Source organism: Pteropus medius, unplaced genomic scaffold (assembly GCF_902729225.1).
Source record: "Pteropus medius unplaced genomic scaffold, Ma_sr-lr_union100, whole genome shotgun sequence".
In the NCBI taxonomy this organism is placed as follows: Eukaryota; Metazoa; Chordata; class Mammalia; order Chiroptera; family Pteropodidae; genus Pteropus; species Pteropus medius.
This window is the reverse complement of record NW_024347793.1, coordinates 202,350-219,788: the sequence shown is the minus strand read 5'-3', so window position 1 is coordinate 219,788 and position 17,439 is coordinate 202,350. Positions and strand designations below refer to the sequence as shown.

Below are 17,439 nucleotides of genomic sequence, written 5' to 3'. Positions count from 1 at the left end.
GAGCTCAGTGGGAGGCAAGCTGGCCCACGTGCTTTGCTCGAAGGCACAGCATCTCCTTTTCTGTCCCCGTGTGGCCCAGGCCATGGAGCTACTGGTGGAGAAGGCTCTGAGCAGTGCAAAGGGGCCCTTGAGCCCCGGGGACGCTGTGCGACGGGTCCTGGAGTGTGTGGCCTCGGGGACGCTCCTGACAGGTCAGTCCCCTTCAGCTGGGGAGCCCAGAGCACTGGGACACATGGCAGAGACTGAGGGTCATAGCCGGGTACAGAAGGAGCCTCTCACCAATGTCCAGTGCACACAGGAGGTGGGCCCGGGCACACACAAGTCCCCAGAGGGACCGTGGGCTGCACTCGCTGCGAAGGATGGCAGGCGGGGGTCCTGGTGCAGATGGAGAGGCCGGTGGTGGGGGGGCCGCCCTGTCGGTGAGCCCAGCATGCATTCTCTGACAGCAGCCCAGCCCTCTGGAAGCCCGGGCTGTCACCCTGGTGATGGCCTTGTCAGAATTGTCCCAAAGGAAGTAACGGGGCGCTCAAAAACGTGTTATATGCCACGGTGTGGTGTGCAGTAGCAGAGGGAAGACAGGCCTCATGTGCACAAAGGCAGCATTTTCCAGGCACTGTAGTGGTAAAAAATGATACCATACTAAGCGAAAGTAGAGGAAGTGCGCCGGGCCTGTGGTGTGGGCCCGTCACGTAACCGCGTGCCCGTGTGTGTGCATGCGCGTGCGTGCACACACAGCGGCAGGAAGAAGCTCTGCCGAGGGCGTGTGTGGACGGAGAGAGGATTGACTCAGGTGAGATGCCCCCAGAGGAGACCCGGCGCTGGTCGAGAACGTGCCGGCCGGGCGTGGCCCGTGGGTGTCAAGGGGTGCAGGCCCGGACCCCACGCTTGGACCCTCAGGACCTCCAGCAGTAGCAGGCTCTCACAAGGGTGCTCTGTCTTCCCTTGTCACCCCCACCTCCCCCTGCGAAGATGGGCCCGGGCTCCAGGACCCCTGCGAGAGAGATCAGGTGGATGTACTTGGGTCCATGACCCTCCAGGAGCGGGAAGACATCACAGCCAGCGCTCAGGTAGGCCAGCCCGCCCCCGTGGCTCCCCGCGCGGGGCCCGCTCAGCCAGGCCGTGGGCGGCTCCCCGGTCCTAGCCTGTTTGCAGCTATGCAGCGTCTCAGGAAATGGTCTGGGGTTTTCCTTCCCTCCTCTGCAGAGATGGGTGGCCCAGGGGTGACAGGACTGCTTTTGGGAAAAGGCCAGCCTGGCTCAGAGCCAAAACCCCCACTGTGATGAGGCACAGACCTAGGGCCTCCCTGGCTGGGACCGTCCTCGGTCCCCCCTACCACCCCTGCCCTGTGCTCTGTGGCACCCTGCTTATGGCCAGCCAGCCTCAAGCACCGAGCAGAGCACCTGTCTGTGGTTCCCCTTGTGAGTTTATAAAAACGTCTCCTAGTGGCATGGAAACCACACTAGGCCTGACATTTAGGAACTGCCTTTCATGGAACGAATCATATTGCTTGTGACCAGAGCCGAACTTGGGGACACAGGGTTTAAGGTCCCTGTAGCGAGGCAGGAGAGCGCCCATGTTCCAAGGGGCTTCCTGGCAGAGCATGGCCGTCTGCCAGCCCGAGGGATTCCCAGGTGATTCTTCGTGCCCCTGGGTGACTGGGCTTGGCACTTGCTAGAAGGGCGGCAGTGAGGACAGGATGCCTGGGGAGCCCACGACTGCACCGGGCCATGGGCCCAGCGAGGGGGCCGTGGGTGGGTGGGTCCTGACGGCTGTCTGCCCACAGCACGCCCTGCGCATGTTGGCGTTCCGGCAGACCCACAAGCTTCTGGGCATGGACCCTCTGCCGCCGCCCAAGAGTAGGCCTGGTGCGCGCTTCAGGAAGAGGCCGAGCGAGGTGGGCCGGGCTGAGGTGGGCGAGGGCTTGAGGAAGCAGGCCTGCGGGGCGGAGAGGGGCCCCGTAACTGGCCGGGCCTCCCCGACCAGGACCTGACATACCACAAGTGGTCGCTTCATCCCCAACGTTGGACAATCGCGTTCTCTTTTCCAGTAACGTTCTGTGGGTTTCCATAAAAACACCTGTGCTTAGATCATCGGTGAATTTGCATCATCCGGTGGTAAGAACCACCGGGTGGCATGGCGCGCACACCCCGAGGTGCCCCCTGTGCTGGGTAGAAGGTGTGGCACAGCACCCTGAACCCTGGCACTTTTGCTAGCTTTAAACTCGCCCCGGGGCTACTGAGGGTGTAGGTTTCTAAGTTGCTTCCTGTGGACGCCCCAGAAGTGCATGGACTTGAAATCATGGGGGTAGGCCCGTCTGGGGCCCTTGTCTGGAAGACTGGCTCCAGGGTCGGGCCAGGGAGAGCTGGGAACGGGGGCCAAGCCCAAGGATGCCCCTGGGCCTGGCTTGTTCCAGACACAGGGCCCCTGAGCCAGAGGTGTACGGGGCCTAAGCCGGGCTCTCCCTGCCCCCTGTGGGGAGGGCGACAGGGCCAGAGGTGGTAAACATGCAGACTGAGGGCTTCTCTGGTCCCCTGGAAATGCCTGTGACCCGACAGGCTTCCCGGACCCGGACACCCCCCATCCTAACCACGGAGTACCTTCCACTCTCAGAGGGGGAGGGGCTACTCTGTAGTAGCCCTTCAGGGCCAGGGTTTGCCTGACCCCGCTCCCCCAGCTGCCCCGCGTAGGTCCAGCCTACCTGGGTCCAGGGCTTGCCTCTTGGGAGCAGGTCTGGGGGCTATGCCTGGTACAGGACACGGGGTCGGGCACCCCCTAGCTCTGCCCGCTCCCCGATCTGTCCAAACCTCCCTTTTTGGCGACCAGCTTTTTGGCCGGCTTCTCAATGGCACTGAAGAAGAAAAGTCGCTTTGTGCTCACACAGCCTGCAGCCACTTGCTTCCTTCGATGTCGTGTCTGTGTTTAAGGGACAGCCTCCGTGGGGCTTCACGTCTGATGTCTTTGTAGAGCTACCTGGGAGTGTAGGGGGTGAGAATAAACAAGATACGCTTGTCTTTCGGTGTGGGCCATGCAGTCCTTCGCTCAGGATGCAGGCGACCCTGCCGGGCTCTCCTGCCGTCCGCTCAGGGCTCCAGGCAGGGGCGCTGCACCCTCTGGCATTGCTCCCCAACGAGTGTGGGTAGGGTGGTCCCGGGGCAGGTGCTGCACCGGCTGTGACCCGAGGGTGGTCGCTCTCAGGCTGTCCTTGTACCAGGGTCCCCTGGGGATACAGAGGAGCCACTCCCATGCAGGACCCAGCCCAAGGAGTGCTCACTTCACACATGGCCCTGGCCTGCTCCAGGAGACACGATGGGACCATCAGCGGGAAGGTCGGGGGCCTGGGAGGCTTCCTGGAGGAGGTACCAGCCAAGCTGAGTTTGGGGGATGGCTCCCCACTTGCAGACTCCCCACCAAGAGTTCTCTACAATTTCCCCGAATCCTCATCACAGACCTCAAGGGTGTAGGGGACTCAGATGGAGAACCTGGTCATCAGCTGAGCCCCTGAGAGCTTTAAGCCTCCAGGAGCATTTCAGGAGTGTGGGGCAAGGTGGAAAAGGCTCCCAGCAGAAGTGGCGCATGTCAGTGTGCACAGAGCACGAGCTAGAGGACAGCCAGGAGCCCCTTCTCAGAGTCGGGCCCAGGGCGCGTGGGCGCCTCAGGCAGTGACGCCCAGCCTGGCAGTGCACCTGATTGCCACCTCCCTGGGAGGGCAGGCCACTCGCTTTGCTCCCTCTGCCTCAGGCCCCTTTCTGAGGGAGCAGCAACCCTGCCTCTTACGAGGCATCCTGACAGCACCCAGGGGGCAGAGCCAGTCCCTCTTCTGGTCCTGGCCACAGTCAGACAGGACCCAAGGGATGGGTCCAGGCATCCTCCACCACACATGGGGCGCTTTCCCCCCCACACACCCTCTCTCCTCTGCATCTTGCGTGGTGGCTCTGCCATTCACCCAGCCGCCCACTGAGGCTGTCCGTTACCGCCCTCTATGGGAAGGCCCCCTGGGTTCCTTTGTGCTCAGGCCCAAGCCATCAAAAAGTCCTGTCGGTCCCACTTCTGCTGTTCTCCATTCTTATTGGCACTCTGCTGCTTCAGCCCCCTACCAGCAGGAGCTCTGGGTAAGACTCAGGATAAAACCCCAAATCTCAGTGGAGCCCCCACAAGAACCCATCTGCCACCCTCTCCCTCGATAACTACACTTCAGATCGCTCAGTTTCTGCCTGTTGGCAGACCAGCCAATCTCATTCCTGCCCCAGGGCCTTTGCACGTGCTGTACCATAAGCTCTTCCCCTGACTCCTCTCCTTCCGGTCTCAGCCCAGATGTGCCCTCCTCAGAGAGGCCTCCTTGGCCACCTCAAAGTGCTACATAACCCTGTTCATTTTCTTCACACCACACACTGATTAAGATCACTTGTTATCTGCCTTCCTCCCAGGATGTGGGCAAGAAGTATATCTACCTTACCCACCACAACATCCATGGGTCTAGAACCAACCAGGTGCACAGCAGTAACTCAGTAAGTGTGTTGAAGGCTCGAAGCCACGTCTGTCCACACGAGGAAGTTGCCTTGTAGTAGGAAGACACCATTTATCTCCATCTCATCCAGGGAGATCGTTGTAACAGCTGGGGCGAGAGGCCTCCACTAGGGCAGAGGCAGGGTGATGAAGAGAGACGGGGTCTGCTTCCAGACGAGGAGGTAGCAGATGTGACAGTGACAGCCACACCTGCAGGGAACGCCCGTGCCCTGAGGCTGTGAACTGCACACAGCATTTGCACACTGACATCCTCCCTTGGAACCCACATCACCCGCCAGTCCTGGTTCCTGGGGAGACGGGTATTGTCTCTGCCACCAGGTGGTTTCAAACTAATCCTGGTGACAGGGAGTTAAATCTGCCCCTCTAGCAACTCTAAAAAACCGAGTTTAGGCAACGCGACAGCAAAATCAAGCAGTCGGTTAGTGATGCATTCGGTCCAGATGGATGAAACGTCTGGGCAACCGGGCTCACTCAAAGCCTAAAGAGCGGTCGCTTCTGATCTTTCCTCTCCAGCCCTCTCCCCACCGGGCAGAGAACCCCAGGGCAGGCTGGCAGGAAGATACCAGACCAGGCACTAGAGAAACCAGACTGCTTCAAGGGGGAGAAGCTCCCTGAGACGTGGGCCCTCAGCCTGCAGGATGCTGGCCTGCAAGCCCAGTTGCTAGGCGACAGCGGTGAGTGTGGGGGAGATGACGTGGGGCGTGTGGGGAGGGCTGGAGCCCAACCTGGCAGGCAGTCTAGGGAAGACAAAAATGGAAGGGTAGATCCTCCATCTGCAAAGTCACCGATAACACAGAAAGATAGCCACTCACACGCCCTGTGACCCCTGCTCCAAAATAAGTCACACTCGGGTGGAGGGAGCATCTCCAAAGTTCGGCCGGCTTCAGTGGCTTCACTGGGGAAATGTGTCCATCTTCTTCCCGGTCGCCTGTTACTAGTTTGGTTACTGAGATGTTTCAGGTGAGTAGATTAGGCCAAGCAGCTGACCCGGGAGAGGACCAGAGGACCATTTCTCCTCTAGGTGGAAAAGGCGGGTGGGGGTGGGGTAGGGGTGGGGGCCGTAGCGCCTTGTTCGTTGCCCAAGTTCTGAGAAATAAAACGTGCCAAGAAGCAGATACTTTTCTACCCATGTTCGGAGCAGCATTGTTCATCACTTAGACATGACAACACACAATGTGGATAAACACAACACGGTCCATCCAGACAGTTGATATTATCCAGCCTTCGGACAGAAGGAGATTCTGACACAGGCTACAACGTGGACAAACCTGGAGGACGTTATGCTCAGTGACATAAGCCAGACTTATCGTGGCTACTCTGTAGCCAAAGAGATGTCATTTTTAATAGTTGCATAATATTCCACCAAAAGAATGTACCCTGATTAGCCTCTATAAAATTGGATTAAAACAAATAGCGCCAAGCTTGCAGAGATGCGGGGAGAACTCAGTAGTAAAATGCATTTTTAATGCTTGCTGCACAGAAAAGTTCAGCCTTAGGACGAAGGCACAGTGGATGGCAGCTGTGAGGGCGGGAGCCAGTGGTTAACGGGAAAGTCACACAGGACGGTGACCCCAAATGATGTTCCTGTCTCGGCTTCTGGAATGCCGCCACGCTATGAGAAAAGCCTTGCAGGTGCAGCTCATGTTCGGGGGCTCCCCTATAGTGCTCAGGACCCCCATCGTCACCCCCACGTGAAGCTACACCGCCCATGGCGAAGAGCTTCCTGTCAGCTCTGTAGCACTCCCCTCAGAAATGGTAGCGATGAAGAGGCTGAAACCCAAACAGGGAGAGAGAAAAAGATCAGAAAAAAAGCAGTTCTAGAAAAGCCCCTATGTATAGCATCTTCAGAGAGCTGAGAGCAGACACAGAAGCCCAGGAAACAAGTTTAAGTATGGTTTTCGAAAGGAACATTTGAAGAACCAGAAGGAATCCTTGGAAATTAAATACCTGAGAGTCAAAATTAAAATGTCGACAGAAGGGTTGGAAGAAAAAGTAGAATGAGAAGACGAAAAGAAAAAAATGTAGGCAAGAAAATTAGATCAATCCCAGTGTATGACAAAGATGAGTTCCACAAAGAACAGAGACACCGAAGTGGAAGAAATCACCAGCGACATGTTTGCCAGGAATGGAAGGCATGACGGAGCTCAGCACGCGTCCAGCACGGCACGTGAAAACAGATCCCCCAAACCCGCACCACGGACCTGGAAGACGGGAATAAGGACAAGACTGTACAGGCTTCCAGAGAGGCAAAAAAAAAACAGAAAAAAAAATGTGACAAATAGAGAAAATGAGGAAGCAGGGCAGCTTCAGATTATTCAGCTGCCCCAAACTGGAAGTCGGAGGAGGTGAGGCGAGGGGCGTTACCCCCCACCCGGAGCCTGTCCTCAGCCAGACCCCCAGTCTCACAGGTGAGTGGAAAGACACTCTGTGCCTGAAAATGCCCGGCGCAGGGGGCGGGGGGCGCACATTCAGAAAACAAAGGCGCAAACCAAGAAACGAGGGGAGGGGAACGTGGACCCAAGAAATAGGGTCTACATCCCAGGAATCCTCGAGAACTGAAGAAGAGAGAGGCCAGGACCCCCGCCGGGCAGCAGCAGCCCTGACTGGAGAAGCTGGTCCCCTCAGAGAGGCCAGAGAGAGTCACAGACACGGCACAAAGGCCATCACGAACCCGGGAAAAGCAAAAATCAAATCCTGGAAAATGAAAGTGGTCCTTAGTGTACGTCGCCCCACGTGGACAATGCTCACATAAAACAATATAAGCACCAAATATTCATTCATTTCACCCAAAATCATGATTAAAAAAACTATTGGCAGAGCCGTACACCAAGAGAGCTAAATCTTACCTTCAGGAGTAAGAAATCAATGGACAACGTCCAACTGATAAGAAATGCGTAAAACATTATCTGGAAATATGGAAGCAAATAGCAGAGAAATAGCCAATGGGAACGGCAGTGGCGGCCCTCGGGGAGTGGGACATCCCACTACCTTCTTGAAAACGCTTTGTAAGCGTAGCGGTTTTTAGCACACAGCAAAACGCTACAAATACTGCTACGATTACCTTTGACAAGAAGAAAAAGTACGTGCCCTGGTGCCCCCAAGGGGCTCAGCGCTGGAGAGCACTCGAGAGCTTCCTACGTGTCACAGATGTCGACACCTTTCGATCGAGAAGTGCACCTACAAGGTCAAACAGATTTAAAATGTGCCTATTTGTAAGAGAATAAAGACTCAGAGACACCAGAGGTCAGCAAACTACAGCCCACTCCCCCACCATCTGTTTTTTCTGCATCCCATGAGCTAAAAATGGTTCTTTACATTTCGAAGTGGCTGGAAAAAAACGAGTCATGATATTGCATGACACGCAAAAGGATATACGAAGTTCAAATTTCAGCATGAAGCTGCCCACTCACACACATGTTGTGCATGGCAGCTCTGACGCGGCCACAGTAGCTGAGTAGTCCAGACAGAGAGCACCTAAGCCCTCTACGGAGACAGTCTGCCACCTTCTGAGTTAGAGCGTGAGGGTCTGGGGACAGGATGGGGAGGGACGGGAGGCAAGTCTTCTGACAGACACCTCTCGCCCTGTGGTACTGTGTGGGTGGGTCCCCCGCCGTCCTTCCTGTCTTCACTCTTTGATGTGATTCTGTTCATCTGTTCTGTGAGGGCCTACTGTGTGCCCGGCTCCAGAGATAAGTGACTGCCCAAGCCAGAGCCTTCCCTGCCCTCACTCACGCAGCGTGCGTTCTGTCAAGGGGAGCGAGGCAAGGCAGGAGGGCCACGGACAAGAACAAGCAAGATAGGATGACAGACAAGTAGTGTTACCGCAGGTGATCGGGAAGGGGCTCTTGGAGAAGCCAGCCCTGAGAAGAGCCGAGGGAAAGACTCGATAAGAGGAGAAAACAGCACATGCAAAGGCCCTGAGGCTGGACTGTACCTGGAGCAACTGAGGAAGAGGGAAGAACCAGCTGGGGGAGTGGAGAGATGACAGCGGCTGTCCCTGGACCAAGCCGGTGGCAGCCACGGAGAGGAGCTCGGGTTTCATCCTCAGCACAGCTGGTGCCCTGGGAAGGCGGGAGGCCCGGAGGTGAGCCAGACCCAGTTTACACACAGTGAACCTGCGGACGCGCAGGGAAATGGTGAGCCTGGCCGGCCTGTGGTAGGGGAGACCGGCGAGGGGCGTGGGGAGAGCGAACAGCCTCAGACAGCCTCCCCATGAAAGGCAGGTCCAGCTCCACTCCGGTTGCAAAGCAAGCGATGCAGCATTTTTCCTCGAAAGAGCAGACCGTTCCTCCGCCGAATCCCCGAGTCCCCTGGCAGGGAGGAGAAAGCTAAATTTAAAGTTGCACTAATTGGGGCAGTCTGATCTGGCGGCGTGCTCTGGCCACAGTCCGGACCCGCTGGGGCCATGGTGCCAGAGCAGCTGTCCCCATGCCTGGCTGCAGCTGCCCGGCCCCGCCTGCCCTCTGTGTCCAGAAAGCTCAGTCATGGGCACATTCTCCCTGGGGGTCTGTCGCGTGCCCCCCAGCTGGCTGAGTATGGCGTCAAAGCGCAGCCCGCCACTTCCTGTGTCCTAGGGCGAGCCTCACCTTTCCCATCTACGAAGGGGGTTCCACGAGAGTGCACTTCCCATTGCCCCTCCCCTCCCCAGGATTCACTGGCTTAAAAAATACATCGTGAGCACCTGCTATGTGCCAGGTACTGAGACCACGGCAGGGAAGCAGTGAAGGACGCTGTCCAAAGTCCCTCCCCTAGGCAGCTGATGTTCTAGAAAGGACACAGCCGGTAAACGGGATAAACAAGTAAAATACATGGTCTTGCAGACCATGATGGCTACAGGAGACGGGGTGTGACCCATCAGAAGGTTGAAATCTGCCGTAGGGCAGCTGCAGTGCTATGCCTGGGGCGTATCTGGGGAAGTGCCCCCGGCAGAAGGCACAACAAATGCAAAGGCCCTGAGGTGGGACCAAGCGCGGAGCCTCTGAGAAAGAGGTGACTGGTGCTCCTGCCCAGCCCCTCTTCTTTGGCCCCTGATGTAAAGACTACATTTCCCAGGTTCCTCTGCTCCTAGGTTTTGCAGGAAGAGGTGTACCCTTCTCTGCCAACTTCCTGCGTCTTGTTGGCTGGAATGCAGATGAGATAGCTGGAGCTCAAGCAGCCACATTAGATGAAGAGGTGGAAGTTCAGGTGCTGAGAAAGGCAGAGCGACGAGGTGGCAGGAGCCTGGGTCCCTAACACTGCCCAGGACTGCCTCCCTCAGAGAGCATTAGTTTCTACCTAATTCGAGCCTCTGGCACTTGAGGTCTTGCATCCCCGGTAGCCTGATCTTAACTGGTGTGTTATATAAAGCGCCCGGCACACGACTCCCTTTGTTCGTTGCCTGTAATGATTTTCGCTGGTATTTGTAAAGAAGAATAAGAAATATGTCCTGCCTTTGAGAAGTCTACAACCCCACTGGGGGCGTCCACGGGCCTGACTTCCAGCCCCAGCCAACCGCGTGACCATGGGCAAGTAGCCTGCCTCTCTGGGTCACAGCTGCTCCAATTCTAAAATGAGAGGATCGGGTCCCCCAAATCTCCAAGAGGTTGGAGAACAGAGGGTTACGCAAATCGCAACAGTCAAAATAGGAAGAAGGTGAGACATGAACAACAGATTTCGATGAGCAAAGGAAAGGCATTCAGGTGGGGGAAGAGGCGGGTCCATCAGGGTTCCTCTGTTACAAGCGACAGAAGCCAGTACCACCTGATGCCATGCACGGAAGGCAGATTTATTGGCCTGTGGAAGAGATGCCCAAAGGGTCCCCCTTCCCCGCTGGGTTTAGGCTGCCTAATCCGACTCACCGATTCGACATCGTAGAGACTGTTCATCTCAACACTCCACTCTGTCCATTTCAGGATTAGTAATTTTTTTTGGTTGCAAGTGGCGGGAATCTCCTCCTGAAGCCACCAAAGAACAAAGACTGGCTTCCAGCCCTAGGCAGAGCATCAACTCCAAGCATGGCTGGATCCAAGGATTTCAATTGTTCTCATGGGATTCACTCTCTCTGTGCTTCTTGGCTTTGCTTCCTCCAGGCTGGCTTCTTTTCAGATAGGCGAACAGGCTCGGTCACCAAGGCCGGGTCCACGCCCATCACGCAGTGCGATGACATGGCTAGTGCCCCCAGCGAGGGCATGGAGGTGGGGTCTTGCTCCGAGAAGGATAGAGGCGTCTGAGAAAGCTTCATTAAAATGGCGCCAGTTGTGATGGCAATGAAGCATGAGCCGGAGATGCCATCTGGATGGGGAAAGGGCACTGCAGGCAGAGGGGACAGCCAGTGCGAGAGCATGCAGACTCCTGCAGTTCAGAGCTGCCAGACCACCGGGTGCTGATGGGAGCAGGAGCGGAAGCAGACGAGGGCGGGGACGTAGTTGGAGGCTGGACACCAAGAGCCCTTTGCGCCAGGCCGAGCGTGTAGGCTCTGTCTCCCCGGCAGTGGGAGCGGTGGAAGGTTCGGAGCGGGGGAGGCCCACATCCCTTGGTGATGCAGTGGAAAGTGGATGGTAAGAAGGAGGAAAACCAGAGGCAGCCAGAAGACCAGGGAGGGGGCTGCTGCGTCACCAGCCTGCACCAGACGGGTAGCTGGGATGGTCAGAGGACTTCGGGAACCAAGTCTGCAGGACCGAAAGGTGGAAGGTGGAGAGCCCAGCCTGGGGATTCTGGCATCCTGTCCGATGGTGTGGCCGCCAGCTGGCTTCAGGCGGGTAGAAGGGAGGGGCCAGTCCCCCAGCTCCTGGCAGGAGGCAGGAGAAACTGGTGTTGCCACCCCTGAGTCTTTGTGATTCAAAGTGGCCAATTATTGAACACCTCCAGGAATGGGAAGCTCACCCCTTATGTAGCTCTGACCCAAAGAAACCATGGACTCAAATCCATCCCCCTAGAGTCAGGCACAGCTCAGTGCCCTGTGCCCACACCCTGGGAGCGCCCTGCACCCCAGGCCAACACCTGGAGCTTCGAGCAGGTAACACTGCCTCCTTCAGTCTGCCCTTGCCCTGTCTCATCACTCCTGGGGTAGGACCTATCAGAGTGTGGGACAAGGACCCTGGGGTGTCCTGGAGGGATGTAGGTGTTACTCAGACACCAGGTAGCCATTCGCAGAGGGAGAAAGTGGCCACCTGGCCCTCTTTCCATCTCTCTGGCTGCAGCAAGGAGAAAGTCTCCACGGGGTGCCAGGGCTTAGACAGCCGCTCCTGTCGCCATGAGCAGAGAAGGCAGGCCTCCTCCGCCCGCCGTGCCCCCGCGTCTCTGCTGAGAATCTAATGACCCTGTGGGTTTCCACCGTGGCCATTTCCACTCTGCGTTTCTATTTCTGCCAAGTGAGGAATGGTTTGCCATCTGTGACGGGCCCCACACCCGACTGAGTGCTGGCTGCAGGGTCACAGCCCTAGGTCCAAAGTGCCCGTGACTGGGAGGCGGAGCGGTAGCAGGGGTACCCCGTGCAGCTGGATCTGTGGAGCACAGGGAGCCGTGCGCAGCAGGGATGTTGGGGAGGGGGAGTCCTCTCTGCAAACACGACCTACTGTCCTCACCTGCGTAACCTTGTCGCCAGTTGGAGGGGCATCTCTGGAACTTTCCCCACCGATTTACTCCGTCCTGTGTTACCTGAATGGGACTCTGCCGTTTGCATTGTGTCACTTCCTGGTCGTGGTGGTTTTCAACAACTGGAGACTTTAGCACCTTAATGCACAGTTTCCTAGTTTTTGCTGCATAATATTCCACAATATGGTGTTCATAATTCTCGGAACTGAGCCACTATTCCCAGACATCCCACGATGCCTTGGAGGCATCGCCACTTAGCCTTTTGGGGTAAATACGAGACCCAGGCTCTCTGGGCATCTTGGTTCATCGCCCTCCCAAGGTCAGCTTCATCCTTGTCCAAGCGGACTCCTCCATTAGAAGGGACAGTAAAGGGGCTCACAGAGCCATCGCCGGGGCCCGGTCCAGGGCAGTGGCCCTCCCTTCGGGGCTCCTCCAGCTGTCCCGAGGTGGAGGCGGGCGCTGCCAGCTCCACAGAGGAGGAATCCGGAGCCAGGAGGGGGCAGTCCTGCCTCCGGTACAGCCTGGATGGCCCCTGTCAGGCCCCAGCAAGGAGGGCAGCGCCACCAGGAGACCTCCAGTTCCACGTGATTTTCTCCCTGTGGCCTCAGTTTTCTCTTAATGGTGTTGATGTCGAGACCGATGGTGGTTGACGTTTTCGGAGTGCTTTGTTTGTACCAGGCACCAACAGCCCTCTACAGAGACAGGTGATTAAACGAGCCTCCGTTGGCACAGGAGGTGACCAAGGGCGTTGGAATGGCAGTAAGAGGGTCCACTGTGTCGTCTGGCTCTGCGGCTTGCTTACCTCCCTGACGGGCAGCTCACTCCCTCCCCTCTCACGAGCTGCAGGTACCTGCTCCACGCTCCAAGCCCTCCTCTTGCCGAGCCGAGCTGGGGTGCGCGCCCCGAGGCACGGGGCCAGGGAGCGGCGTGGAGCGGGTGAGCGCCGCCAGCCCCCGCCGGGGCCGCGGGAGGCGCGGGGGACCGCGGAGGCGGGGCAGGGAGGGGCTGGCGGCGGCGCGCTCCGCAGACTGCAGTGCGGCCGGCGCTAGGACCCGCAGGGGCCTCCCAGGCCGCGGCGCCTCCCGCTCCCCACAACCCTAGCTCTCCTACCCCTCCCAAAATGAGGAAACGGAGGAACTTGCTCCAAGTTGTGCAGCCGGGCCGCCTCGGGGTGCGCAGCCGGCACGCGGGGGCCCTCCTGGGGGCGGGAGCGGGGCGCGGCCCGGGGACGCCCCCTGAGCAGGTGAGCGCGGCGGCGGGAATGTGGGGAGAAACCGCGCGGGCAGTGGAGGGGAATCGAAGGGCTCCGTGGGGCCCCCCGGGAGCGCGGGAGGGGCTGGTGTGCGCGCGAGTGTGCGCAGCCGGGGCACACGGCGGGTGCGCGACTGGGGAGGGGGTGCGTTAGAGGAGACCAGCGCGGAGTGGGGGGCATTTTTCCGGGTGCGGTTGTGCGTGTCTGCGAGCCCCCGGGTGTGTGAATCCGCGCGTCCACGTGGAGGGAGATGCGCGTGTGGCCGAGACGCGTGTGCGCGGCCCTGCGTGCATGGGTGGCCCAGCGTCTGGCACCCAGGTGTTGCAGTGTGGGTCTGGGTGTGCGTTATGGGGTGGGCAGATACACGTTTCCAGATGTCCAAGCACCTGTGCGTGTGTGCACACCTGTCTCTAGGGGTCGTGCCTTTGCTTGCACACCTGCGTGCCCGTGTGTACCTCTGTCACCTGTGTCCAAGCCCCATGTGTGTCAGCGTGTGCTTGTGTGTACATGGATCAGTATGCGTGTGAGTACCTGTAGGGCTGGGGATTTATAGGGGTGCATACTGGAAGAAACTCACCACACAACCCGCCCCATTACCCAGGCAGGGGGTGGAAAAGTCCCCACCCAGGCAGCAATAGGAGCTGTGTGTGTCCGGCCTGGGTTGGGGTGGGGGAGATCAGAGAGGTTCAGCTGGTGGCCAGAGGAGCCCAGCAGGGCTGCACTGCCCTTGCCCTGCCCCCACCCCAGGGTCAGAGTTTCTTGGGAGTGACCTTGACTCATACTGTGTGTTCATGCCCCCGCTCCTTCCCACCCACCAGAAAAGAGGAAGGTGGCACCAAGCTCCCCATGTGCGGTGTGGACTGCTGGGGCCTGAGCCAGGCATCTCCCCGCTCCCCAGCCGGTGGCCACTAGCCCTGTGCCCACCTCGTGCCTCAGTTTCCCTTAGGGGACCATGGTGAGGCAAGGCTCCCTGGTCTCCTTGCTGGTGTATCATGGCTTTGACTCTGCTAAGGAACTCCCCTGGGGAAAGGCCACCTTCCCAAAGGGGCGTGGAGAAACTGCATGGGGGGTGATGGCCTGCAGGGCCCCAGCCTAGCTTGTATCCGCCCCTCCCCTCAGGTGGCCCGCGCTTCCTCCCCCTGGTAGCCCGCCACCCCAGCCAGCATGCCCGCGGTGAGTACCCCAGGCGAGCCTGCCTTCCTCCCTTCCTTCCCTCAGTCTACCCCTGCAGGACTTCAGCTCCCTGGGGAGGGGCACTATACCGACCTCTGTCCCCTTTAGCTGGTGTCTTCTGGTCTTTCTGTCACTGGGCGTTGCTTCTTTCGCCTTTTCCTCCTGACCTTGGGTCCTGAGCGGCCTTGGCGTGTGACTCTAATATACTTCTGCTGGCTGCTCCCTCGTCCTCTCCCCGCCTCTCTGTTTTCTCTGTCTCAATCGGTTCTTTCTTTCTCTGGGATGTCTCCCTCAAGCCCCCTTTGCCCCCTCTCCCCTACGCCCCACCCAGAGGCGCTGGGCCCCAGGCACCCAGTGCATCACCAAGTGTGAGCACACGCGCCCCAAGCCTGGAGAGCTGGCCTTCCGCAAGGGCGACGTGGTCACCATCCTGGAGGCTTGCGAGGTGAGCAGAGGGCCTGGGCATGTTTGGAGACACGATCCCCCCCCTGCCCCGCCCCCCGCACCTACGCACATTGACCCCTGGCTCCCTCTCCTGCAGAGCAAGAGCTGGTACCGCGCCAAGCACCACACCAGCGGGCAGGAGGGACTGCTGGCTGCCGGCGCACTGCGCGAGCGTGAGGCCCTCTCTACTGACCCTAAGCTCAGCCTCATGCCGTGAGTTGCGGCCGGAGATGGGGTGGGGGGTTCAGAGGGTCTGGCTATGGCCCCGCCCACGCTTGGGCCCCCGCAGGTGGTTCCACGGGAAGATCTCAGGCCAGGAGGCGGTGCAGCTGCTGCAGCCCCCAGAGGATGGGCTGTTTCTGGTGCGGGAGTCCGTGCGGCATCCTGGTGACTACGTGCTGTGCGTGAGCTTCGGCCGCGACGTCATCCACTACCGCGTGCTGCACCGCGAGGGCCACCTCACCATTGACGAGGCCATCTGCTTCTGCAACCTCATGGATATGGTGGAGGTGCGCCCCGGACTCGAGAGCCGCTTGCTCCCCGTTGTCAGGGAGGGCTCCAGGCCCTGCCCCACCCCAGCAGCTGGACGTGGGGGCCAGAGCCACATGCTCCCTAATGCAGAGAAGACGCTGGTCCCCACGGACCACTAACCCCATAGGACTGGGGTGGCGCCTCAAGAGCCTCCAGGAACCTCCAAGTTAACACCAATCTGGAGGCCCCCCCATCCTCCCTTTCTCCCCCTAGTTACATCCTTTCCCGTTCCCATGGAAACCAGCCCAACACATCCTGTGGGAACCAAACCCCTCCCCTCCTCATCAGCTCCTGCCCAGATCATCCAGAGCTGCCCGCCCCCCACAGGAAGGGGACAGGATGCAGGGGTTTCCCACACCCCCGGTCAGAGTCGCAACCACCTCTGTCCCTCCTTGCCCTGCAGCATTACAGCAAGGACAAGGGGGCCATCTGCACAAAACTCGTGAAACCCAAGAGGAAGCAGGGGGCCAAATCAGCGGAGGAGGAGCTGGCCAAGGGTAGGGGTCTGCGCCCTCCCCACCCACATTCTGTCCGCCTGGGGAGGCAGGGCCCTGGGGACCTGGCACCTGGCCAGCGCCACAGCACCTGAGCATGGCACTGTGCCTGGCACTGCGAGTGGAAGACCTGGGCTGCCCCGGGGTCGGGCGGGGGCTCCCACAGACTCAGATCATCTCCAGATTTACCTGTTTCCCACACCTGCTGTCATCTGCCCTGTCATCTCAGCCAGAAACCTGGCCCAAAACGACCCCCCCACCCTCCCACGGCCCTTTCACGGCCAGGTTCGAACACCAGTGAAATTCATCCCCTCCCTGCCTGGCCTCAGATCGTCCCATCAGCCCACCTCCTTCCGGGGGACAGTCTCCTGACCCCTACCCCTGGGCCCCCAGAGGCAGCTTTCTACCATGACAGCCCACCCACGTCGCTCCCCCGCTTAAAGGAGGGAGGCCTGGCAGCGCCCCTGCCCTCCACGGCATCCCTTTGTGGCTAAAGACAAGCCGCCCCTCTCTCTGTGCCTCAGTTTACCCCTCTGTGAAAAGGGGTTTCCTGCTAATCTGCAGGGCTGCCTCATTTCCTCATCAGCCTCTGTACTGTTGTGCATTCTGTTCCTTTCCCCTGAAATGCTTTTCGAGACTCGAGGCCCAAAGCAAATGCCCCCAGCCACAGCCACCCTGCAGCCTTTTGAACCTGATGACCATGGCTGTCTCCTTGGGAGCATGCGTCTCTCCCAGGGACATCTGGACGTCTTGGGGATGCCCACCCCCCGCCCATGTGGAGGCTGGTGTCACCATACCTGATCATACTTGAGGACTCCTGATTTGGACAGAGGGGAGGCCCAAAGAACCTGCTAGAAGAGAGAGGGCTAGCCTGCTTGAGACAGGGGTCAGGGAGGCCAGAGCTCAGATTATGCCTTAGCGCACTAGAAGGTTTTGAAGCTTTTCTGGGCTCCGTGTCTGTTGTATTTTTCACTCCGTGTGTGTCCCTGGGTGGCCAGAGGTAATGGACTGTGCAGGGAAGAGCCCTCGGGGAATTTGGGGGGATACAGTCTCCAGGTAGAAGAGAGACGGGCAGCCACGAGGGGGAGGCCGTATTGTCTTGGACCACGTGGTCCCAGGAGAGGGGTGCATCAGACGTGCCCATGGGCCATCGCTGGGAACGACGGCCACCGAATGTGTGCCCACAACCGGGTGTCTCTCACCAGGTGGTGCCCCGATGGGAGGGGCTGGGGGAGCCCGGTACCCCCCTGACCAGGTGTTCGTTCCACAGCCGGCTGGTTACTGGACTTGCAACATCTGACGGTGGGAGCGCAGATTGGAGAGGGGGAGTTTGGAGGTGAGTGGGCGTGTGCGCTGGGGGTGTGCAGGCTTTGGAGTCAGAGGGATGACTGCTCCTCCATACTGAAGACCTACTTGCTGGGTGGCTAAAGACAACAGTCTTCGCTCTAT

General features: G+C 59.0%; 1 protein-coding gene across 1 annotated transcript in view; it reads left to right on the top strand.

The window, feature by feature from the left end:
- MATK (megakaryocyte-associated tyrosine kinase) overlaps positions 1 to 17,439 on the top strand; it is a 51,635-nt gene that overhangs the window by 31,835 nt on the left and 2,361 nt on the right. Inside the window, 6 exon segments of the mRNA XM_039878359.1 lie at positions 8,940 to 8,953; positions 14,777 to 14,966; positions 15,063 to 15,178; positions 15,255 to 15,474; positions 15,900 to 15,993; positions 17,261 to 17,326. Coding sequence (XP_039734293.1) covers positions 8,940 to 8,953; positions 14,777 to 14,966; positions 15,063 to 15,178; positions 15,255 to 15,474; positions 15,900 to 15,993; positions 17,261 to 17,326 — 700 coding nt within the window.